Raw genomic sequence first — 25,032 nt, 5'->3', positions numbered from 1 at the left:
CACTGTCTTAATGAAAAAAATCCTTTTTTGTGTGTGTGTGCAAAATATTGGTCCTGAGAAATGTTCAAGAATGTTTGACCTGAGCATGGTAATGCTTATTATAATTAAATGTAAAATCACCTGACTTCTCTTCCAATAACCTTACGTTGCAAAATGTCCTTTACTATTCAAGTAATTTACATAAGGAAAAAATAGAAATAATATCAAGAAATGGCAAAGATAATGTAGAGTATAAAGTCTGACTTCTTCTCGGTTGGTAACCTCAGGAAATAATTAACTTGTACTTGCATTACTGACCTGAAACACTGAAGGGACCAGAAAATGGCATCAAACTATTTTTTAAAAGATTATTCAAGCATTGCCCATTACGCATTTAATAATATGAAGTTACTTTGCCTCAGGAAAAATGTGCCCTCTGTCTGTACCTTCTTTTGAAAAAACTTTTGTCTCCATGCCTAATGAAAAACACAATTAAAAAGGATTTTTTTTAAAAAAAAATATTCTCTCCGCTTCTTAATTAAAAAGCATATAAAATCATGCTATTAAATCCTGCAGCCTGCAGAATGTGAAATGTTTAAGTACAATGAGTTCTTTGCAGATTAAGATTCAAATTCTAGGTTCTATCTCCTACTGTCCTGACGTAGACCACACAGATTTCCATTGAAGTTAGTGGTAGAGGAACAGTGTCGGTCCTGGTTTCACACTCAGAGGATGACCCATGTGGGAGGGATCAATATGATTTCACAGGACGGAATTTCTGGTTTCAGTTTAAAATATCCTGGTGTATGCATTTACAAAAAAAATTATACATTAAGAGGTCACTCAAGTTGCGCAGTCACTCACTTAGAAATCAGGAAATACCAGAATGAAAATTGCCTGTGCAATCCCAGTTTGGCCTCCTGGTGTGTATGCATCATGACAGTCTTCAGTTACAGGCTCACATGCTATTTGTTCTACAAGATGCCTGCCTCAGTCAGGGCGCAGGATGGACAATGGCTGAGAGAGAGGATTGTCAGAAGGGAAGGGATGCGTTTTTGTGGGTGAGGCATCAGCCCCCTGAGAGAAGAGTTGGGTTCTAGTCATGGCTATTCCAGGCCCTGCCACAGATTTGTGACACTAAGTATGGCTGTATCACATGGGTACGAACAAAGGGGCCAAATTAAGGGTGAACAGGCGACCTTAATTCTGACATTTACTTGAAGGCTTCGCTTTGGAACCTTAACGTTTTTTAAGATAGTTTTTTTCGTGTGTGTAAATTCTATCATGGCAATGCCTAGGAATCCCAGTCAAGGGTGAGGGCCCCCTTGTGCTAAGCACTGTATAGATGAATAACAAAGACGACCATCCCTGCCCCAGAGAGCTTACAGTGTTGGTGTAGGACATGACAGGTGGCCCTACAAAAGACAGACAAGGTGGGGAGGATGGGACAACAGTAAAGTGAACAGAGTTTAGCAGAAAACCAGAAGTTTCTTTTCCCACTTGCCTTGCCACTGAATTAATAACGAAATGAACAAACTTTGCAATGCCGTGAGCAAAGCTATCTCCTGCGCTGCTCCTCCTTTAGCAAGCACGCTTCTATCAGTATTCTTCTCCCTCCCACTCTGTCCTGTCAAACACACATCACCTTCTCTGCCAGCTCATCTGAAATATTTACAACCATCCCCTGCAAATCAGATGTTTAAATTTTTCATTCTGAGCCAAGTGACAGCAATGGCAGCCCAGTGTGAAAAGTCGGGTCCCAGCGCCGAGATCTCAGTGATGTCCTCCGGGGAAGGACCAATTGCTCTGTGTCACAAACCACTTGCTAACTAGGCATGAATTGGTGTGGATGGCGGCTTGCACAGGGGATGCTTTGCATCTGTCCAGCTGGAGAGAAAATAGGTCATCAACATGGGATCTTAGATTTATTTCCCTCCTTCTCTCCTCATGTTTTACGCACATACAGCCGTAACATGTCCCAGAATGATTGTCTGACTTCTCATTGGGTTGGGAGTGGGAGCAGTACACACAGAGGTTTCCCTTCATGGAATTAGAAATAGAAGCTAGTTGGAATAAAATCACACCAATAAAAATAAATAACCCTTCTCTCCTCATTTCCTTTTACAGAATGTGTTTTAAATTGAAATAGAAAAGAGCTAAAATTGATCACATTGGTTAACTACTGTAACGGAGATGTTCCAGAGTGACGAGTGATTTTTTTTTTTTTTTTTGCTGTCTCAAATTTGGGGATACCCAAATTCACTATTTTCAGAGCGGGGTGCTCAGCACTTTCTGAAAACCAGGCCCCTTTAAGGTGTATCTAGTTGGGCTCCCGAAATTAGTAGTCCCTTCTAAAAATCTTGACTTCTATTTTCCCCAAGCAGAGTGAAACCTAAAAAACACCAGCCGCGTACACTGCATTACAGTTCTTTGTTCCTTGTGCGGCATTTTCTGAGCTCCGATTCTTCTGGCATAACTTCAGCTGCCCATGTGCTAGGCTGAGGCTCACTTGTGATTTTCCCAGGATCTGCCTTTCCAAGTTTTACAAGAAACACTGTGTTTCATGAATCTTGGAGTCAGCGTCAGGATATTAGACTCCTTTGCGGGCTGGTGGCAATCCTACGCAGCTAACTACTGGGAGAGCTGAGAAAAGAAGGTTCTGACCTTGTAGGGTATACGTGTTCTTAGAATGCAAACATTTGGTCACCTCAGATTTCTGTTTCTCCATGTTTTCCTGGCTTTTTGATTCTGTAGACCAGCTGCAGGGTTCACCTGCTCGGATACTCATGAGTGAAGCGTACAGCAGGCTGGGCAACAATAGGCTTTTCTTCTTCCTTATAGATAACCCGCTACACGTAGCGGAGTTGGGCTGGAGCCAGCAGAGACACGTTCAGAACTGCTACGTTGCTAGAAAAGTCCTGATACTATGGAGAAAATTTTCAGTCACAGACACTAGGTTCAGGTGCCCAGTTCCTCACTGGGTGTTCAGATGAGTACAATAAGTCTTATCCACATTAGGGTCGTTTTAGTAAAAGGGTCCTTCTCTTGCTGACTCTGGTGCCTCCATATCGATAAAGTGTCTGTACCCGGACCTTTCTTTTAGTTCCATGTCAGTTACCCTGCTTCAAGCTATTCTAATCAACGTGGTATTTCAAAAGGTGGCTGTTCAGAGATCCTCAAGGGACTGAGATTTTAGGCTAAATGCTGGGGAGCTGGGTTAGTGGGCAGGTGATGCAGTTTCTGGGGTGGGATAAGCAGCAGGGTCATGTGATACATTTATTCGCCACAGCCATGTATTGTGTGTGTGTGAGCACATGTACGTATCTGTCTTTATAGATCATTTCTATAGGATTTGTGGCCGCGGTGGTAACCACATCTTTAACAGGGTATTTTTGCATTCATTCAATTGGAAGGGACCTCTAAGGGCCTATCCAGTTTAACCTTCTCCATCGTGGCAGGATTGATTGATTATTCTTACCCCACTTTAACATGGGAGTCTCTAACCCAGTCTTGACCAGCAATTCCACAACCTGCCTCGTGAGCCTGATCAAGTGCCTCGCTCCTCAGGATAACATTTATCCCACCATCTAACCTAAATTGGCCCTTCTGCTTCTTAAACTTCTTCTCTTGATTAGTATTGTATTAGTATTAGTATTGGTTCTGTCCTAGTTATAACCTTGTGCTATCATGTCCCTCCTTTTCACAGACTACACATGCCCGGTGCGTTTAGCTTTCCCAATGGCTCTCATTTCCCCAAACTTTTCATTTTTCTCCTCTTAACTTCCTCCACTTTGACTGAACACGGCTCTCCCGTTTTGGCCTAATTATTGCTTCACGGAGTAGACTGTTTATCTGGCTTTTCCCTCTGGTGTTGCTGTTAATGCAACCTGACATTGCTTTTATGCTTTTTACAATTACATCACACGGTTGACTCATATTCATTGATACCAGTAGATCCTTATGAGTGGTAGAGAGAGGTGTGATTGTAGGATGGGGAGTCCCTGAGTTCTAACCCCAGCTCTCATGTTAGCTCATTTTTTTTTTGGGGGGGGGGGGTGCGGTCTTGGGTATTTGCTTGAGTTTTCCTGTATGTAAAATGAGATACTAAAGAAATTTTCATCTGCTATAAGTCATCATACTGCCACTGAAGTCAAAGGAACTATGCTGATTTACATCAACTGAGGATCTGACCCCACGTTTATGTACTCACAGGAATGCTTTTGGGATTAATAATTTGCTGTGTAAATGACAAGCACTGTAGATTATAAATTTCGTATTCCTGTTGACTGGCTAGCATTGCTTGTCCCGTTCTGCATATTTGCTTATTCTTTCCATTGTGACCCACTTCATATTTCCATTTATTACATCTGATTTTATAGACTTCAGTCTATTTCTCTTAACACGACAGCCTGTGAGACGTGTTGCTGTGTCTTATGGAATAACTTTCTAATTTAAGGTTTTTATACCGAATGTCAAGAATTTGCAGCATTTAATTCTCAAAGCCTATTAAAAGTTCAGATTCCTAAAGTTTAATAATCTCCTTATACTGGTATATTCCTTTAAAGCTCTTCTGAATAGCATGTCAGCCACATTTATCCTTTGCAAAACCTTTAAGCACATTGTGCAAGAATTATCATTTCACATTTCAAAGCTGGGCAAGAGAAATTCTACATTAACCTAAGTCATCTGCATGTCTCTTAAGCCTCACTCCTTTTATGCCATATCCAAATTAGAATATTCTTAGCACCTTGCTTAACTATCCTGATTTCACTTCATGCAAGAAAAAGTTTCAAATATCCCTGTTATTGTCAATATATTTCGGTTGTTTTTTTAAAATCGTATAAATAATAAACAAACAAAGGGAGAGCAGAAGCAAAAGAGAAAAATGTGTATATTGCATCAAGAGCGAGTCCACACCAATAATAATCGTGCAGAGGGCAGTTATTTCTGGCAGTGTTACAGAATACCAGAATCCCAAAAGAAGGGAGATTTTATAACTTTTCAGATACATAAAACACCGTTTCATAGCACGAATAAGCTTTAACTAGGGGATAGTGGGCAAATGTAGTCGGTTGATCAGTGATTGTTCCCAGAGTAGCTTAAGAATGGAGATCATGGGTCTCTCTCTCTATATATATATTAAACATGCCTGTTGATTTAACAGTCAACCAACACTTCCATAATTAATATGCCTCTAACTTTATTGAACTAAAGGTAAATGAAGCAATAAAGGGTTTGCCCCACAGGAGAGAGTGAATATTTTAAAGATTCCAGGCCCCCAGCTGGTATAAATTGACAGCTCCATTGACGTCAAGAGACTGGTCCTGGAATGCAAAGCACCTTTTGATATTGCAGTATTCATAGAGTCATAGAAGATTAGAGATGGAAGCGACCTCAGGAGGTATCTAGTCCAACCCTCTGTATTGGTGGCTGCTGATGTCTCAGGATCTATTAAACCTATTAAAACCTGTGAAATGGGTCCTCTTTCCTTAACATGTTTTTCTACATGTGAAGCTGTTGGGTTCTATTGCATTTTGTCCCTGCCTAAGAAACTAAGGTTCAATGGGCAGCATCAAAGTGAAGAAGCCAAATATACCATGCAGGACGTTCGGCTTCCATCTAGCAGGCTTAAAATATGCAGCTGCATTTCAGTATATACTGTGTAGCCAGGAGACAGGCCTACATTAATTGGTCTTTGAATGAAAATGTTATTTTCCTTTCTCATATAATGCTTTACATTTGACTTGCAGGATTATGTTCTGTAAATCATACTTTGCCTTTTCAATAATTTGTCTCCAAACTTAGCGCAGCTGAGTTAGTTGCAGCCGTGTCTCTGCATTTCCGTGCTAATGCAGAGTCTGTGGGAAAGAAAAATGTGGCACTACATTTACTGTCCTAGGTTTACAAAACATTTCGTTGTCTGGACTCCCATGCTCTGAAACAAAAAGCTGGGGGTAAAACTTGCTGGGTATCCCATTAGTTAAAACTAAGTGAGCTGGAGTGGCAAAACTTTTGCAAAGGTGAGATTTTTGGATGCAGAGGTCGGGGGGAACCCCTTAATTGGGTTTAATACTAAATATTTGTGGCTTGCGAATGAAAGAGGAATATGTAGTCCAGGCAATGCGTTAGCTGGGTAATGTTCTCATCATGTGATTATCTTTAATTGACTTTGGTGACAGCCGTTTATCAGCACCTTTTACAACCACATGACATGTCTCCTTTTGAGATTACCTTGCCACAAATAATAGCTCCTACCCGGGCAACTTTGGGAGGGAAACCCGGGTTCCTCTGCTGAGTGATATCCTAAGACAGCTGTACTACATCAAAGAGGTAGTTATTGTGGAAGCCGGGCACAGCTTTGGTATCTCAAAAAGCTGGGCCCCACTCCTGTGCCCCACTCGGCGCAGGGGGGACTTGAATCAATTACCCCCGTTAACAGTATATTAGTCAGTGTCGACAGCATCTTCGGAGCGCGGGATCTGTATCAGGACTTGTTAGTGCTCATGTATGCAACAGACACATCCCCCGTCAGTTCCATTCAGCGGAGATGCCTACACTCCGTAGAGTTAAGTTGGGAACATCCGGCGTCGGTCACCAGGTGTCTCTCCATATCTGTCATCGCCTTAATCCCTTAATCAGTTTGGCCCAGAAGCTTCCTATTGCTTTCACTCATTCAAGGCAACACTGGAACAACCTGGCCCTCTTTGGCCCCAGTTTAGCACAGCATGTAAGCACATGCCAAATGCTGTCCTTACTCCGCAGAACATTTTATTCTTGGATAACAAGTTTGCTGTACCTCTGTAAACTGAGGTCACACCGTACCTGCTTGTGCAGTACACAGCCACTTTCAGGCTAACTAACACTCCCTGCACTGGCTGGCTGGCTGAGTTGAATGGAAAGACAAAAAAGGAAGTTAGACAATCCTGAAAAAAGAAGGTTTTTTTCCTGTTGGTTTGCCTCATTTTCAGTGAGTCCGGTTCTAGGGCTGGCTTTAGGACCCAGTAAGAACTTTAGCCACTGATGGCTGTCAGATGGGTGGCAGCTAGTGCCCACGCTGCAGGGATGGTGTCCGCTGCCCTTCAAGGAAACTGGGATTTCAGGACTGTTTTTCCTCCTTCCCTTACAGACGCTAAGTTTCAAAATCTTTCAGCTCGCACATGATCTTTGTGCATGCTCAAAAAAGACGCCCAGGCTCACTTCACACAGTCCTGCCATTCCTTAGGTGCAGCTGAGCGTCTGGAAAGCCACAACTCCTCTGCTCTGCCAGGGACGGGGCTCCCCGGTCTGCCACTGACTTCCCCTCCAGCTGGATGAAAGCCCAGACTCAGCAGCCCAGCCCTATTTAGCAGAGCGTGCTGATCGGCGCGAGTAAGATTTCCAAAAGCACCGAGTGAGTCAAGAACCTCAGTCTCATTTTCAAAAGTGACGTCCGAGTTGCTCCTAACCATCGTCTGTGCCTTTGAAAAGCTCTTCCGGAGGACCCTTAAGTCAGTGGGACTCGGGCTCCTAAATCACATAGGCACTTTTGACAATTTTACCCGAGGTGCTTAATAGAGATGGACTGAATACAAGCTTAAATGCTCTGAGAGCATCTGCGGCACTGTCTGCCTGGGGGGACCTGAACCCATCCCTGTGTAAGGACATGCATTTGGGGTGCCTGTTTTCTTTGTGTTAATGATACTTTCAGCTTCAGAGCCGCAGGGGAGACACTTCAAGCCTCACGGCTCTGATTGTCAGAGCCCAGAGCTCCTGTCGACTCCAATGGGCGCTGCAGAGACTGGGCTCCCTGTACATCTCGGCTGGGATCCATGGGCTTTATAAATGATTCCTCGATTCCGGGGTTACGGCTAGAAGGGACCATTCCATCATCTACTCTGCTCTCCCGTCTACCACCGGCCAGAGAGTTTCACCCAGTTACCCGTGCATTGAGCCCAGCAGCTGTGATGGGGGAGGTGACTCAGCCTCTGCCTTCGTGCCTTTCTTCCTTCTTGTTGCCACGTCCTTTTGCTTAAAAGTAGGGAATCTGTCCTCTGGCAGGGTGTGCTCGCTTTTCCTGGCGTGGAGGCCCGACTGAAGTCTCGTGAAGCTGGCGTGCAACAGCAGGGCAGGTCTGGATGCTCATGAGTAAACCAGCTCGCTCTCTGTTTAGTTTTGTGCGCGTGAATTCATTGCTCGGGAGAAGGAAGGGCTGCATTGCTTTGTGCACCTGGGTACAGCCCAGATAGCAGGAGTCCAGGTGAGCAGTTCTAGGGAGAACCCCACAAGGGGAACCTCTCGGAGTTTCCCCCCAACATTCAGGTCCTCTCTCATGGGTTTTCCTATGGGGAGGGTGTCTTGGCTCTGAGGGTCTGTCTACTGTGCATTGTAAACCCAGGCCTGTGGGACCCAGGCTTGTGGATTCAGAGTTCCCTAGTCCACCTGTGAGCGTCCACACTGCAATGTAAAACTCAGGATCCCACAACTGTGCTAACAGATCCATGCCGCGCTGCACGGACCTTTTGACTTGGGTGTGTGGCTTGAGCTGTGTCCACACTGCAAAGTACAAGGACTGGACCTGAGTTTCAGCGGAACTCGGACTCTGATCCCCTCTTCTCCCCCCTTTAGCAGGCTCCTGGGACCCGGATCCTGAGTCGTGTGTGGATGGGAACGGTGGCTGGGGCTCAATCCTGAGTTAGTGTGCAGTGAAAACATATCCTTGGTCTGCTTCCTAGCCTGCGACTCCAACTCTGTCTCTAATACAGTTAAGCAGGGCCACTCACTGTGCCGTCCATATTTTCCACATGCCATGATTTATCTCACTGAACCTTCCCCACTGGACATCATGTACCCTGGCCCTACCACATCTCCTGTGCTCCTTCATCTGTGACATACTAGAGAGTAGAGAGTCTGATCTTTCAGTCTTTGCACAGACAAAACTCCCATTGACTTCCGAGGGAGTTTTCCCTGCTCAAGGATTACAAGATCAGTTTATTTGCATGTTTATCACAGTACCGCAGAAGAAATGTATTGATATGATTTAGGTATGCACCCAAAAAAAGGGCTCAGTTCTGCTCTCACTGAAGTCTACGGACCCCAGGAGTTAAATCTCACTTAAACGACAGAACGCTTTTCCACAATGTACTTTGATGTTCCGTCTCTGCATTTTAAAATTAGCTTCACAGGACAGGAAAGGCATAAGCCTCTAAAAAGTCTGTCTGACCTTTACATGTTTGTGTTGCTAATGTAGTTTATGGTTTAATAGACCTCTCTGCTTGGAGTAGTAGTGTTGAGCGATTGTGTGAAAAAATAACAGGAATATATGTAAAGTTAGGCACAAATCTTGCAGGAAAAAGGGTTTATGGGAGTAATAATGTCACTGTTTTGTGCATGTAGTAATGCGTCTTTCCACAAGATGGTGCTCTGAGAATATTGAGTCCGCTGTAGTATGTATTTTGTTAAAAGCCAGATATTTATTTAGAAACATTTATTATTTCAACCTCGGCTGAAATCCTGAACTCAATCCAACAAAGCATTTCAGCGCGTGCTTAGCTTTCAGCCAGCAAGTAGCCCCTAACATGCTTCAGTGCTACACTTCATGGCTGCCTGATATTTTTGTGTATGTGTCTCGTATTTTGTGCTTTCCACTATGGCCCTTCATGATTATCCTGCTACGGGACTCTCTCTCCGAGGTTTCAAAATATAGAGGGAGGGTTGTTTGTTCGATGTTAAACGTTGAATCCCAGATGAATCACACTCAGGTTTATTTGTTTTTAGAAAAGTCATTCAGGAAAGACAAATGCTGTTTTAATTGTACTTTGTCTGGGTGACACACCGGTGCACAGGTAGCAGTTCTGAGTGTTACAAGGCAGATTAAATATATCGACAGGGTGGTGAAGGCATTAGACAGGAACTCAGGAGATCTGCTTTCGCTCGTCACAGACCCTTCTGGGCCAGTTACATAGGGCCTGATTCAAGAGAGCACTTAACACTGTGCTTAGCTTTAAGCACGAGCTGCAAGTTTAAGCAGGGATTGTGTGATTTCCAGGGCGGTGATTGATTTCAAAATCAGGTGGAAGTGCGTTCTTGAATCTTGACCTTAATCTCTCTGCCTCGGTTTCCCCTCTGTACCGTGGAAACCGTAATGCTTCCTTTCTTCCACCCTGCGTCCGTCCTGCCTGTTTACGCAGTTAGCTCTTTGGGTGTGACAGCCCTTCAGCAAGCCTCCCGGCCAGAGCAATCGGACACACACGAGCCCTGCTCAAAGACGGTGTGCTAAAAATAGCCGTCTGGCGGCTGTGGCGTGGACTAGCCACCCGAGTATAGACCCTGTAGCGTGAGTACTAGCTTGTGCTGCTACCCGTGTTGCAGGGGCCATGCTGCCCTTTTTACTTTCTGCGTCATGGCCCTTGCCTGGCCTAGCATCGCCTTCCCCTCCTCCCTCCCCGCCGACGCCACCAGCCTCATGGTCTCGTCTGTCTGCTCCTGCAGCCGTCTCCTGGCTTTCTTACGCACCAGCCCCTTGGATGCTGGCCCTGAGCTGGTCCAACCCTAGCCGCTCCCCTCATTTCAATCCCGGCTGAAGTCCCACTGCTGCCGCAAAGTCCGCAAGCAATGTGCCGCCTGCCACCCAGCCAGCTGGTGCATTCCTTTAGCCAGAGATTGCTGAGGAGGGAAGGGCCGGGCCACTGGGGTAAAGTCTGGGAGTTGGGAGGGGAGGGAAGGGGGCGGATGGGCCACAAGGGGGTTGAGTTGTGGAGTGGGAATTTTTTTCATGTTTAATGTACCCTACCACAACAACAGACTTGGCCCTAAATCAAACAGACACTTGGCTGTCGTCACCCAGGCAGCCTGCCTTGGATGCCGTATCCCTCTTCTCCCCCCCCCTCCCCCCTCCCCCTTGGGCTGTCTTTTTGTCATCTTGGACTCCACCGAGATTGCAAGCTCTTCGGGGCAGGGCCCATGGTCCGGTTCTGTGTTTGTGCAGCACCTGGCGCAGTGGGGTTCAGTCGGGGCTCCTAGGTGTTCTGCTAATAGGGATAATAACATACCGTGCTTCTCGGGGCAGGGACTGTGTCTTCCTCTGCGACGGGAAGGCAGCTAGCGGGCTGGGGGATCTAAGCCATAAATAAGAAGGCGATTGGCCCATCCTGTCTTGTGTGATCACTCGCGCAGGTACAGTCCCCAGCTGTCGAGGAATGGAGTGAGAGCGCAGGCTGGCAACCACGAGATGAAGACGAAGGGTCCCGAGCCGGTGATCAGCCAGATCATCGACAAACTGAAACACATCAACCAGGTGGGTGCGAGGCGGGGGCCGGGGGATGGCTCCGGTGGGCGGGGGGGGTTTTCACTCACTCGAGGAGGCGCACCGAGTCAGTGGGGCGTACGGGATCCAGGGCCACGACACCAGCTGGCACCCAGCTCCACCGGGACGCCCTGGGGGCCAGACCGAAACTCTGTGCTGTCTCGAGAAGGGGCGCTCCGGGAACCAGGCTCTTAGGCCGGGGCGGCTTTATTGGGGTTCACGGGCAGAGAGCTCAGAGCAGTGGCTCTTGTTCTGTGGGACTTGGCCCAGCTCCCCACTCCGGGTGTCGCAACCTGGGGGCGCCGTCCAGCCACAGCCGTGCCCTCTGCCCTGCCGCCACAGCCGTGTCTCTGCCCCACGCTCACCCCACAGCAGCGTCTCCTGTGCTGCGGGGCTAGGCCCGGCTCCCTGCTCCCGGCGCGGGTGCGTGGAGTCGCACCACGGCTCAGGGTCAGCCCGGCTGCCTTTCTGTCACGACACGCTGGGCCGGGATGAAGGCGGGGCGGTGGGCGGTCAGGCAGTGTCCCCTCTGAAGGGCAAGGAGAAGGCGGCAGCGGCGTGCACCCATTGAATGGGGAGGCGGCATCCGTCACCGCTCTCAGGAGATATCGGCGCAGGCTCCAATGGGAGGCACAGTAGCCCATGGCTTTGTTGGCTGGCAGTGGCCCCCAGGGGACCCTCCGTCGGCTGGGGATAGCCGGTGTGCTGTGTACTCACTGGGTGGTTTTATGATTGACCCATCAACATAAGGAACACGCCAAGACAGGGATAATAACAACAGTAATCCGCTCTCAAGCTTTATGGCACTGACTGATCACTGCAGGGGTCAGGAAGGGATTTTCTTGCATTGCCCAATTTTCCTGGGAAGTTCTTTCCATTCATCTGGAGCCGTGGTTCTTGACCTTTTTTCATTTGCGGCCCCCTAAAAAATGTTGAATGCAGGTGTGAATCCCTTTGGAAATCTTAGATGTCGTGTGCAGACCCCAGTTTGAGAACCACTGATGGCCCTGATGGAGGCAGTTTACCAAGCCCAATGGGCCACGGACTCAGATGATGTTTCTCCTCTAGATATTTGTATTGTGAAAAATGAAATCAGAATTGCCCCGATAGAAGCAATCTGGCTGTGTTGGTTATTGGCTATCCTCTTCCTGGCTTCCATTCGCGCTGCCTTGAACTAGCAGGATGGGGAGCAGCTGTCCTGACCATCACCCCCATAACTCCATGGCCCAACAGCTCAGGATTAGGTCCCATGCTGGCTTCCTTTAAAGTGACCATTTAACTTCCCCACATTCTCTCACCTCGTGTCCTGGTGTAATGGCTTCTCGCCTTGTCCCAAACTGGCAGGGCTCCAGTCCACACGAAAAAGGGTACACTTTACTGGGGTCCAGAGGGCCCGGCCCAGGCTGCAACCTCCATTACCACGAGGAAAAAAATGTTCATGGTTCATGAGATGGTATGTATGGGCTGAGGGATTGTGGTATGTGTGTGGGAGCGGGCCTGTGTTACAAGTTTGTACTGGGCCCAAGAAAATTATGCTTGGGTCCTGCTCCCCTGGACTCTGTTCTTATCCCTGTGACACTAGTTTGGCGCGATGTGGTGTTGTTGTTTTTAAATGCAGGGTTTGGGAGCTTAAGTCTTTGCCGTTTCTGGGCACATGCCGTTTTGGGCCCTTGTAGGTACACACATCAAAGTATTAATGTGCCCTGCATTACGGCTGAATCACCCGAATTGGTCTGAGAGCAGAGTCTATGTGAGGGCAGCTTTCTTGTGAGCTTTACTCGTAAGCTTTCAAGCCCAAATGAGTGTTTTGACATAAACAGATTTTAAATAAAGGCTCAGTGAGGCTAAAAGAAAACCACGCTTTCCAGGCCGGCGTGCAGGTAGGTTTTGCTCTTTCAGAAGTTCCTAGGTGAGCTGGTTTGCTGATACCTCTTCTTTTCTGCTCCAATGAGCACCAGGGAACTGTATTCAAAACATGCTCTGGTCCCCGCTAAACCCTCACATACAAGATGCATCTCCTTACGTGTTTGGTTGGAAGTAGCAGGCAGTTTTGCATAGGAGTGAACTCTTTCTGTGTTCGTGTGAAGGTGGGCCATGTACATCCAGACACACCGTAGCAGAACGTACTATTGTGGGCCCAGACCCAGTATTCCTTTACATTCATACACACCCTGTATGGTGAAGTACTGCAAGCTGGCTACAGATTGTGCTTCGGAAAAGGAGAAAAAAGCATAACCAGCTCCCTGTTACACTAGGAAGAATGCAGGTTTCAGCCTGCAGGTGGTAATGATAGTTCGCTATTCACAGTGAGAAAGCCACACTGAACAAAACATGCTTAGCAGAGTACTTGAAACTGCTGACATAACATGGTTGTGAAATGCCGGCTGGCAGATCGGGTCAAGTTAGGTCTTTTGCTGAGCAGTTTGGTCTGCGGGCACGCTAAGATTCATGGACTAGGAGAGCAAAGGTAAATAACTCAGCTGACCTAACTGTACAGTGGTAAAGTTATAATATACAGATGTTTAAAAACCAAAAGAAAATAAACCCTCCATGTTTTTTCTGTTTTGAAACTGAAAAAAAGAAACAAACAAACAAAAAAAAGCCTGAGGAAAAGAAAGCGTGAAGACCAGCAGTGAGCTGCCCACGGGGCCGCCATTTACCAATGCTGTTCCCAGACCAGTAGATGGCAAGCTAAGTATGCAGCTTTGCCACTGTACAGCTGAGTTCTGTGTATGTGAAAACGTTAACTTACAGGGAAAGGTCGTTTTTCACTGGAAAAAAGTTTAGAAGAAAACATTTTGAAAAGCAAAAGATAATACCTGAGAACGAGTTATCAACCCAGCTATTAACATCAGAGCTGTTAAGCTGAGGTAAATGGCTCTGATCCAGGTAAAAGGAAATATGGGTTTTTCTTACACTTGGGATTTTGGGGATTGTTCCTCCACCAGGGAAATTTTCTCTGTCTCTTTCACATCTGGACTGCACCATGGACTCCCAAAGTGGAGGAGACATGAAAAGCAGCGATTCTGAGTGGGTCACAGCCATGCTCCTCAGATGTTGGCTTCAGATCTAGAATGCAGTGTGGACTTCCACACTGGAAAAGAGATGCAGAGTAACTCATCTACTTTACTCAAATGGAGAACATCTTTTAAAGGAGGTTTCTGCAGGCTTCCAGAGGCTGTCAGTTCTTGGTTCTCAGGTTTCTGAGCTGAATTCTCTGTAGGTATCCAGGAGATAGCAACAGGGCATTTCATATGGTTCCCAGTCCATTATTTTGGTCAGAAGAGATGCAGCTCTGTTTCCAGAGACATATGTAGACGCAGTTCCCAGTTAGTTGAGTTCCAAAACATTTTCTTTAACTCTTGGATGTTGCTAATAGATGCAATTGATGTTTTAGCCTTTATTTAAATTATTATATGCTGTTCATGCTAGAAAAAACAAATACTTTCCCAAAAGCATGACAGAGCTTCAAAATTCTCGGACACTCGTTCAGGTTTGGTGAATAAATTGTATAGTTCTGTCACTCATTAATCAATCGGTCTTCTCAATCTGAATCTCAATAAAGGCATGCATAGTCTGTAAACCACCTCCCCTTCTCCCCCCAAGTTGCGTGCTGAGTTGTAGAACTTGCATGCTTTTGAAGCGATCATGTGGACCTCATTCTTCTACTAGAATGGAATACCCAGAAGTTGGAAAGAAAAGAGCAAGTTGAAACTATACAAGGGGAAATAAAAAGGTCTGTCCGAATTTATTAGGTTTGATTTAATAGTCTTTAAGAAAAATAAAACACACAGCCGTCTGAGTAAGTTTAACGTCTCAGGTCAGACCTTCTCGGGGTGAGTGACATTTTCTGCGGTGTGATTTCCGATAATAAGAGTGCCACCGCCCACCGGCTTTGTTTCTTTTTTTACTGTCTGAGATTTGTCGGTGGCTGGGTTTATTGCGTGTGGGTGGGTGAGCTGGTTTATTATTGTCAGCAGGCTGGTACTGGGGCTTTTTAGATTCTGTTGCCTTTTGATGAAGTGGGGAGGCTTGTGCTCTCTGCCCAGGTGCCTGGATCGCTCATACATAAACATTAGTGTTGCTACCACGTTTGAGAGGCCAGCGCTTTCTTTGAGGGAAAGGAGTTTTATTTGGCCCCTATTTTTATTTCTCACAGCACCCCTGTGAGGTAGGGCATTGCTGCTAGACCCATGATATAGTTGGGGAACTCAGGCATAGAGAGGGGCTAAGTTACTGGACTCCAGTCCCTTAGGCAGAATAGGGACTTGAACCCAGTCTGCTCAGTTATAGGCTAGTGTTTTAACCACTGGACCAGTTTGTAGGCTTACCAAAACCCCCCCCCCCCATTTCCAGTGGGACTATCTCCAGGCAGAAGAGCATTATTTTGAACCAATACTGAAATTATTTTGAACCAATACTGAAACCCCTGAAAGGATAATAACTGGACAAGATATGTCATTAGAAGATTGAGGGGCCTGGAAACATATTTTACATTTCCAGACGTGGGAATGCAGGACTCATTTAAAATATTTCAGATCTACTGTAGTTTGACAGATCTTTGGTTTGCACATCAAATGATCCATAATTTATTACACTGTGAAGGGGTTGTGTTTTTATCACATTGAATATTCTCGAGCCAGAAATATAACAACCATATAAGCTCTTGAAAAAACCCATTTGGGAATCACAGTCCAGGCAATAGGCTTTCACAAACCCTGAGAAATTTACATTGATGGATTCCCTAGACTATAAGGAGACCATAGGACTTCTAGGAATATGTTTGTTTCACAAAAGGAAATCTTACTGCCTTTTTTTCACATGTCCAGTTTAAGGCCCTGATCCTCCAGTCAGGCCCGGGTGATTGGGTCCTCTGGGGCACTGCCTGGGGAGCTCCCGGCCTCAGTTTCAAGGCAGGAACAGAGTAAAAAACTGGAGGTGCAAGCGGCAGTATAACTCAGACTCTGGCAGGGTAAAATCAGGGCCATAAAGATGAAAGGAAGTACAGTGACAAAACGCACACACGGTTCGTAGAAGAGGAATCGACGTTTAAAGAGTTGTGTTTAAAGGTAGTTTGATCAACCAAGATTGCGTATTTACTACTTGCTGAGGGCGGTCGCTACTGAGGACACGCTCATGTGGAGTCCTTTGGAAATTGGCCAGAAGGCCACAATGGTATGGAATCTAATGTAAACAAAGCAGGCCTGGAAACTGTATCCTACCCTTACGTCTAAGTGTCCTTCCATCCCCTGATGGAGTGTCTGAGGCCCAAGGGACTACCAAGGTGGGTTTTTGCGCTTCACTCCAACCCCCACTGGGCAAAGCAATACCATACTGACTTAGAGTGTCCTTCAGCCGATAGGAAGCCAGCAAATATAGTGCTGAGATTGCTGCCCTTCTTGCAAGAGCCGTCAGGTGCCATGATGCTATTCAGGGAAAAAGCGGTGGGCTGGGGCGGAACTCAGCACTAGCTAAGGACGCTATCGTTTTCTGCAGTACCTGTAGCTCTTCCGTGTAAAATCAGCGCAGCATTCCTGCAATGATCTATGTGGGTGCCAGGTGTCTGATATGTTACCCGTTGCTTTGCGCATTCCACAGATGATATTTAAGAGGGAGCAGTGTGGCTGTTGTAAAATTACTTCACTGGATAATGTCAGGGGATGGTTTCAAGTGGGCGTCTTATTAAATGTGTAAAGGGAGATCCTGTGGATTTCGCATGTCTTTCAGAAATGTGTTTTCCACTTTGGAAAGTTGGAGACAGATTTGATGAAATCACCTACTGATGCTTTGTATTATCTCCTCTTAACGTTGCATTTTAATTTGGTAACCATGTGATAGTATAATAATTAGCAAAATGTGTAAACTGCCTGATTTTAAAAAGAAAATGATACCCAATATTTATAAATGAACATACAATATTTAACAGTGTATAACGAAATGAGTCCCTGCTGGCTAACTTTTCAGTTTTGAAATAAATGTATTAGTACTACGGTACTCAAACTTCTGTGTATACAGAATACAATTGATCAAATTCTTACAAGAAATGCAATAAACAAAATAATTACTTGGGCATGCCTTTTTGGGCACCATTATAAAACAGTTTGCAGCAATTAAAATATTAAAACCACATGCTGTTGAAAGCAACCAGACATCACAATTATTTATTTTTAAGGCTATTAAATCATATGACAGAAGATTTTTTATAAAATGATAAATGTCTTTTGGAATGTATCCGCTAATTCCTTTTTCTACTACAAGAAATAATCTATAGCTCCATCAAGTCTAGGTCTGGTCTTTAACGTCTAGCTACATTGTCCTTTTGTGACTCAGAAGCCATTCATTGGCCCTTGTTAAACCATCGTTTTAAATATTCTCGCACAGAGTGTGATTCCATATGCAAGCAGCAATTACATGAGATCTGCCAGGCCGGTTAAATTAGGGGACATGTGACATGCGCTAACTAAAACAAAATTAGCTTTGAATATATCTAGTTTTTAATTACAAAAATGTTCTTCTTTCCTTGGACATAACATTGGCTTATATGAACTATTGCCACATGTCTACGAACATCCTGGCTTTTTGGGGTTTATTGTGAAAAGACTTGAGAACAGGTCACACCGTATGGGGTTTTGTTTGTTATTTAAATCAGCCTGGAGTTAATTGAAAAGATTTTTTTAAACTATTATTGGCTAAGGAATAATCTGCCTCACTCTGACTTTCTAGTCAATTTATTGATACTTAGGTTTCTTGACTGTTGTACTTACAATCTTCCCTTACACGTATAGGATCATGGAGTGTGTGCAGCAGTTAAATGTTCTCTGGAATTTGAGGTGTTACCCATTTTACATCTGTGGGATAGTAAATGCCAGGGGAAAAGTAATACCATGCCATGGCGCAGCAAACAGTCATTATTTTTTAACAGTAAAGGTGACATTCACCCCGGTTCAGAGGGCTGGTCTGAGTCCTACACACCACTTCAATCTTACTTAGCATGCAAAATAGGACTTCAGTGGTGCGTCTTCCTCATGCTGGCCCTCGGTACACATGTGAATGTCACCTTGTAGTAGTGAAAGGCAGAAAAGATGAGTGAAGAACTCATTCCTGCTAGCATTTAAGTCAGCTTCAGTAAGAGCAGGATCCGGCCATGGATAGTTTGTTTCCTAAACGGAGGCTTTGGAAAGAATTGAATGTGTTGGATTTTACCCATAAAACCCAAACCATTTTGAACCTTTGTCACACCCAGCGTTTTTCACATACTGGGAATGTGGAGGTGGATTTCAAGCTGTGAAGGAAATACCCCCTTCCGTTACACCTACCAAAAGCGTTTTCCCTCGGAATGAACTTCAGGAAGGGATGTCAGTGGATCAGAAAAGGGACAATCCCGTGTTAAAGGGAAAGGAAAAAAGGAAAATCTCACCAATTTCCCCCCAGAATTGTCAGTCTCCCTTTTCATGGGGGTTTCCTACTCACTGCTGGAGCACCTTCTTTTGGCTCATCTGTCAGTTAGCTCTCAACGAGTCTGATGTCCCCTCCTTCGGTAGCTCACCCTGTCGTCTCTATCTCTCTGGACTCAGGGTGCTCCCCCTTTGTGACTCTGCCCTCTGGCCAGGTTAATATCATCCTCCCCCTGCAGGGTATCAAAGGCTCATTGGCTAAACGATCCATCTGCAGTCTCAGACAGTCTTCCTATCCATTTCTCTCTGCCATTTTCCCAATGGTCTGCAGGAGAACCCAGGAGGGTGACCAGATAGCAAGTGAAAAACCAGGACGGGATGCTGTAGTAGGGTCCTATATAAGACAAAGCCCCTAATATCAGGATAGTCCTGATGATAACAGGACATCTGGTCACCCTAGAACCCAGGCCCACCCACTGCTTTGGGTTCCAGCCCAGAGACCCTATGTCCAGCAACCACATCCTGCTCAAGTCCCAATCTTGTTGTTGTTTCCTTGAGCTCTTTCCTACCTTTCTTCCCTATCTCTGGCCCATCTCTGGGTTACCCCTGGAGCTTCCTCTGCTCCCCAGGGCTACTTCACCCCCTCTTGGGTTCTTGCTAGAATTTGTAAACTAGGGCAGGATCCTAGGAGTTACTTTTCAGGAGTTACTTTACAGAACTCCTGTTAAAATTACATTGGTTAGTCTTTAAAGTGCTACAGAACTCTTGTTACTTTTCCCCCTCGATGACCCTGTCCTCCTTGCACCTAGCCAACTCCCCTCTGCTCGAGGAAGTGACTGCAGAGCTCCTCCTTGCAGCCGCTTCTTACCACCAACTTCCTCTCTTAATAAGTCTATCCCAGCTGGGCCTCCTCAGTTCTTGGCTCTCCTTCAGCTGCAGCCTATAAGGTGAATGGGCCTTGTGGGAGGTAGACACCCCATCACACCCCTTCTTGCTAATCACTAATTCCCTTCTGCAGATCGTTTGATTCAGCGAGGGTTCTTTGCCCATAGACTAGGATCAAATCCAACATTTGGATCTATGACTTCTTAGTGGACAGCCAACTTTCATTTACAAATACATCTTATTTCATTTTTGTGGTAAAACCAATATTTTACTAAGCCAGTGTATTAAGGATGGAATCAACAAGGACTGAGATATAACAACACTAGTATTTATAGGGTTTAAGGACGTAGACACCAGGGGAGAAATCCTGGCCCCATGGAAGTTAATTGATGTTTTGCCATTGAGGTTCATGAGGCCAGGATTTCACCCCATGTTGTTAAATTTGACATGTTAATATATTACAGTTAAACCATTTCACCTTATTATGGCCTCTAATCTATGCTGCTCTGTAACTAGATAATAGCAGGAGAAAAGGGGAAGAACTCCATTTTTGTGTTTTCAATTCTAATATCAGCTGGAACACTTAATTGCTGCTCAGACAAAGAGGGTCAGGTGCGTCCTGCAGAGAGCACTTGAAACAATACAGTGGAAATCATTTTGAAAAAAATACCTTTTAAACTGGATTAATTTTCTTTGCATAAAAACATGCAGCTGATGAGCAAATGGTGCTTTAAAACAAACACCAGATATCCTGTAAGTGTAGCTGGACTTTATCCTGTTATGAAGGAAATAAACTTGGAATTGTTGTTAAATAACAAATCATACCAACAACCGAGTGCATAGATGTCCAATTAAGAGATTACGATAGTTACCATGAGCCGAATAATTAATCATATTGAACAGCATCTTGCTCTGTGTCCGGTCTCAATAATTTAGGAGAAAGTTCTCACTGATACTGTAGAAAATCGTTTATGTGGTGGATAGCTTCCCAAACGATAATTGATTGGCATACTTGAAAAACCAGATCCAATGAGCAGCCGTATTTGGTGCTGGGTGTTTCACTGTAGTTTTGTCCCTAAACAGAACGTTGCTTCAGTCCAGTTTGACTTTCCAATAGAAATGGGACCTGATAGAGATGGCTGGGGGGAAATGTCACAAACGAATGTTGGGAAAGCTTTTCCCCATTTTTGCAAACGTGAACATTTAATCAAAATTTCAGTGAGCTGTAGAGTTGGTTCAAAATGGAGATTTGCTGACATTTTCCCAAATTCAAATTGTGCCAGAATTTGTAAGTGTTGATCGGCTCTGGTGATTGAATATTTTTGTGCTGGGTGTATAGTGTGACAGCCCGGCTGTGTGACTGCTCATGCTCCAGGATGGTCCTGGGGAGTGACTTGTGTTGCTTTCTGACCCGAAAATCAATCTGATTTCTTACATTTAAAAAAAAGGGAACCAGTAACGGTAACATTATTTTTTTAAAAGAACCCCGATTGCATGTAGCCAGTGATTGCAATCGGTTACTCTCACAACTAGCCGCACAACAGCTTCATAAGGGAGGGGGAGGAAAAAGCAGGCTGGGCAGAATTCACTTGCATAGTTTCTAGATGCTTGCTATCACTGCCTCTGGGTCTTTTTTATGGGACCCACCAACGGGAACGGGTCGGGGAACAACAACCCAAACCACACAGTGCATAGCTACCCCCCAAGGATGAGTGGTAGTTTAAGTTCCGGGGTTGGGAGGAGAATCCTAATTGTGCGTTGAGACAGGAAGATGGATGCCAATGGTTGCTTACCACACAAAATGGGTTAGAGGAATGAGTTGTATGTCTTCATTTTTAAATGTGGTGGGTTTTCTGGTAAATCCAAGTAGGAGAGCGTACATAATGATGTGTAACCACACACATCCACAGACAGCCCAGCTGTCAGCTAACTTCATAGTTGTGGCCTTGGGGATGAAACCAGTGAGTGTCTGCTACAAAACAGCCTTTTGCCACACCTTCCATTAGATCTGGCGGATTGCAGCATTTATAGTTTTTGTGTATCGGCCTCTAGTGGCTGGTGTGACGATCCCAAACGGAAAGAGCAGAGTGGGCCAGACCGGTTCCCTCCTCTAGAGGCTAATGGTTCATTCACAAACCTTGAATGAATGAGCTGTAGATCTCATGAATGTGACGCATCCATTCCTCTGATGTATTCTCTGGTCAGCTGGGGAATGGAACGAGGCAAATTCATGTCTTTCCTGTCCCAGAGACGTTACTATGCATCCTTGTTTGGTACATAACCCACATGCCCTCTCCAGATGTTAGCAGCGAATGTCAGAGATGAATCCGCCTTCTGGATTCTGTCTCATAACACAGGCTGGTATTAATTTGTTGTGGTTATTTATTATTTACATTTCTATGGCGCCTTTCATCCGGAATGATCTGAAAGTGCTTCACTAACTATGTATGTATGCAGTAATCACTTCACTTTAAAGACATCCAGCCATCTCTAGGCTTTAAGCTGTGTCTAGTAATGCTGTGGAACAGATTAGGAGATGAAGACGAATACAATGAAATCTAGAGTGGATGTTTAGCTAAAAGATCTGCACTAGCTCAGATCGGAGTTATCGTGGGGCAGTTCTCTGGCCTGTCTTATACAGGAGGTCAGACAAGATGGTCACGATTGTCCCATCTGGCCTTAGAACCAATGAATCCACTTTGAGCTCTGTGGAGAATGTAGGGAAGCAAAAGGTAACCAGGATGTCAGGACTCAACAATCCCACTCTTGCAAAAAGTGTCCAGGGCTCTTTAATGACTATATGTGGTCGAGGCCTCAGTTTTGCATTTCAGGCAAAAACACATCTGCCGTTAGCCCGATCCTGAGTGTTGGAAAGGGTGACACCTATTAAAGAGTTGACACCGCTTTCTATAGCAGCCCAGGTTTCTCTGGGAGGTATCCTGTCTGCATGTTGATCAGACCCAGTTCTGTTTAGTTTGTGAGATCTGACAAGATCATAGCTTGAGGGGGAATGACACCAGTCATTTCAAGTTTCCAGCCAATCCATATGGTCACCAGAGAATGAATGGGTTTTTTTCAATGACTAATAATGATCGATTGCGTTCCTGTTCTTATTGTTACACCTGCAGATATACCAGGTACTTACATTAAAGCAGGGGTTTGAATCATAACCGACAAACTGGCTGTGCAGTAAGTCTGCAGGAACTTGGGGTTTTATTATTTATATATTCCAAATGTTATATGTCTGCATGGTGTACGGTGCATGCACACAAACCTGTGTGTATATATTCACATGTATGTACGCACACTCCCGCACCCGTTATACTCCAGGGCCCCTGGTATTTTAGTGTGTGTAGCGGTGAATGGCTTTTGCAGTTGATTAACCGTTGAGACCAGGCTAAGGAGTTTGAACTACAAGAGCATGTATTGCTCGCATACTCCAATGCCTGGAGGCTTATTGTTGTTGTACAATATTTAAATGAATAATTGTGTTTTTATTGGTTGGTCTTTCTGAGAGCATGTGTATAAAAAGGTCCTGTGTGAAACAGAGATCTCTCTGCTTGTGGGATAGAATCACCTAGGGTATTTAAAGTAGCCAAGAGATCGTACGATTGCCAGGAACTTTTTCATATACATTTCTTCTTTGCAAGTTCCTTTGTGCGCCCAGGAGGTTTTGCTAACCTTGTGCATTAGCAGATTAATTCTCTAGGGCTGGTACTGGGCTTCGCTCTTTAAGTGCCTTTGTTAGTGCATCAGTGGAGGGGTATAAAGTCACTAGCATTGAATAGAAACAAAAGTCTGAGATGTTTCAGTTGGATGCTAAAATGATGGATGTCCATCTCCCTGAGAGAATCAGCTTCCTAGCTGAGTGGCTTGGCTCTGCTCCCATGCATACAGAGTGTATTAGTCAGGCCTGATTTTGAAAAGGCCTTTTTTTTGGTCAACAAATGATTGCATCCACAATTGACGGTCAGTGCAGATGCTAGTGCCTAACCTGTCTCTGTGATTTGTGGATCCACACAGGTAGCTAGGTGCTAGCATTTTTGCCTGAGAAGTTGCATTTATAAAGATACAAACTTTGTAAAAAAAACAGTCCCCTTGGGTGCAAAAGAAGGCTGGGTGATCCAGTCCAGTAAACAGATAAGCCAGCTCATACATCAGCCCTCTTTACAGTTCAGATGGGAAAGATAAATGGATACATTTTACCCACTCACTTAATTTTAGATCTGTTTACACATATGTATAAAAAAATCTACGTATCCCCTTCCTGCCACCCAGCTACTGGACTGCTTGGAGAGCTACTTCTAAATCTAATCTTGTCATGGAATAATGCCATTAACATAGTCTTGGAAAAAAGAGACATGGCTATATGCCAGGTCAGTTAGGTGCATGGAAGAGAGAAGGATTAGAAAGGAGGCAGTTGTTTTTGGGAAGAGAATTGCAGGTTGAGCAGAAAGGAAATTAGGTTGTGTTGTTGCTGTTGGTGAGACTGGGGAGTGTAGGAGAGAGCGCGGGTTTAGGATCACTGGTACAGATCTGGTCAGTAAGGAGTGCATACCTTTATTAGTAGTAGTTATTATTTAACACTTATATTGCAGTAGTACCAGCAGGCCACAGCCAGGTTGAGCTCCACTGTGCTCGGAGCTGTACAAGTTTATAACAAATGACAAGTCCATGCCACAGAGCTGACACAGAGCAGAAATTGCCTTCTCCCACGCTTCACGTTCCTTTGCATGGTTATGCAACCTGAAAGCTTGAAGATGATGATCTGATGCAATTTAGAAATGAGTCAAAATCCAACTAGTCCAGGATTTAAAAAAAAATCCATGGTTTAAGATATAAAATGAAATAACGCCCCTGCGCAAAGGGTTAGCACAAGACCTGCCCCACTTAACCCTTGTCTGAATTAACAGAGAAGCCCCTAGATACACACTTCACCTGTATTTCATTGGACTAGATCAGGAATACCAAGTTAAGTGTCCACGCCAGTGTGCATTCAGTACAGAACAGAGGTTTGTCCAAACTCTGTATAAAACAACCTTAACTTGCCAAAAATTAATAGCTAATCATCTCACATAGATCAGCAGAGAGAGGTTCTAGTCACAAAAAGGGAGATTAATGTGCTTTCAAGAGAGAAGGTGAAATTCTCAAAAGCACCTACGTCTCCTTTTCAAAAGTAGTGTGGACACTTATGTATCAAATAAGGATCTTGTGGAACTAGACCCCGGGTCTGTGGCGCTAGGGACAGCTGACGTTCCCACGCTGCCGCCAGCCGGCCATGTAGAGTTCCATCCAGAGAGTACTGTGCAGATTAGGTGCTACCAGAAGTCCAGCCCAGAGGGGCCAGGGCGACAGCGCCATGGGGACTTTTAATTGTGCTCACTGTTTAACCCTCAGGCGTGCCCCAGGAAGTTTTCTGGGTTACCACACAGACTCCTCGTCTGCTGTGATTCCAGATCTCACATCACCTCGTTCTCTGATTTCCAGTCTCTG

At 45.1% G+C, this 25,032-nt stretch overlaps 1 protein-coding gene across 1 annotated transcript in view; it reads left to right on the top strand.

Moving 5' to 3' along the window:
- GPC3 (glypican 3) overlaps positions 1 to 25,032 on the top strand; it is a 251,700-nt gene that overhangs the window by 160,972 nt on the left and 65,696 nt on the right. The window contains exon 6 of the mRNA XM_067548021.1: positions 11,131 to 11,251. Coding sequence (XP_067404122.1) covers positions 11,131 to 11,251 — 121 coding nt within the window. The remainder of the gene's footprint in view (positions 1 to 11,130; positions 11,252 to 25,032) is intronic.

This window comes from Emydura macquarii, unplaced genomic scaffold (assembly GCF_026122565.2).
Source record: "Emydura macquarii macquarii isolate MOO-44397 ecotype Brisbane River unplaced genomic scaffold, CSIRO-AGI_Emac_v2 contig_1253, whole genome shotgun sequence".
Classification (NCBI taxonomy): Eukaryota; Metazoa; Chordata; order Testudines; family Chelidae; genus Emydura; species Emydura macquarii.
The sequence above is the reverse complement of the archived record's forward strand: the minus strand, read 5'-3'. Positions and strand labels throughout refer to the sequence as shown.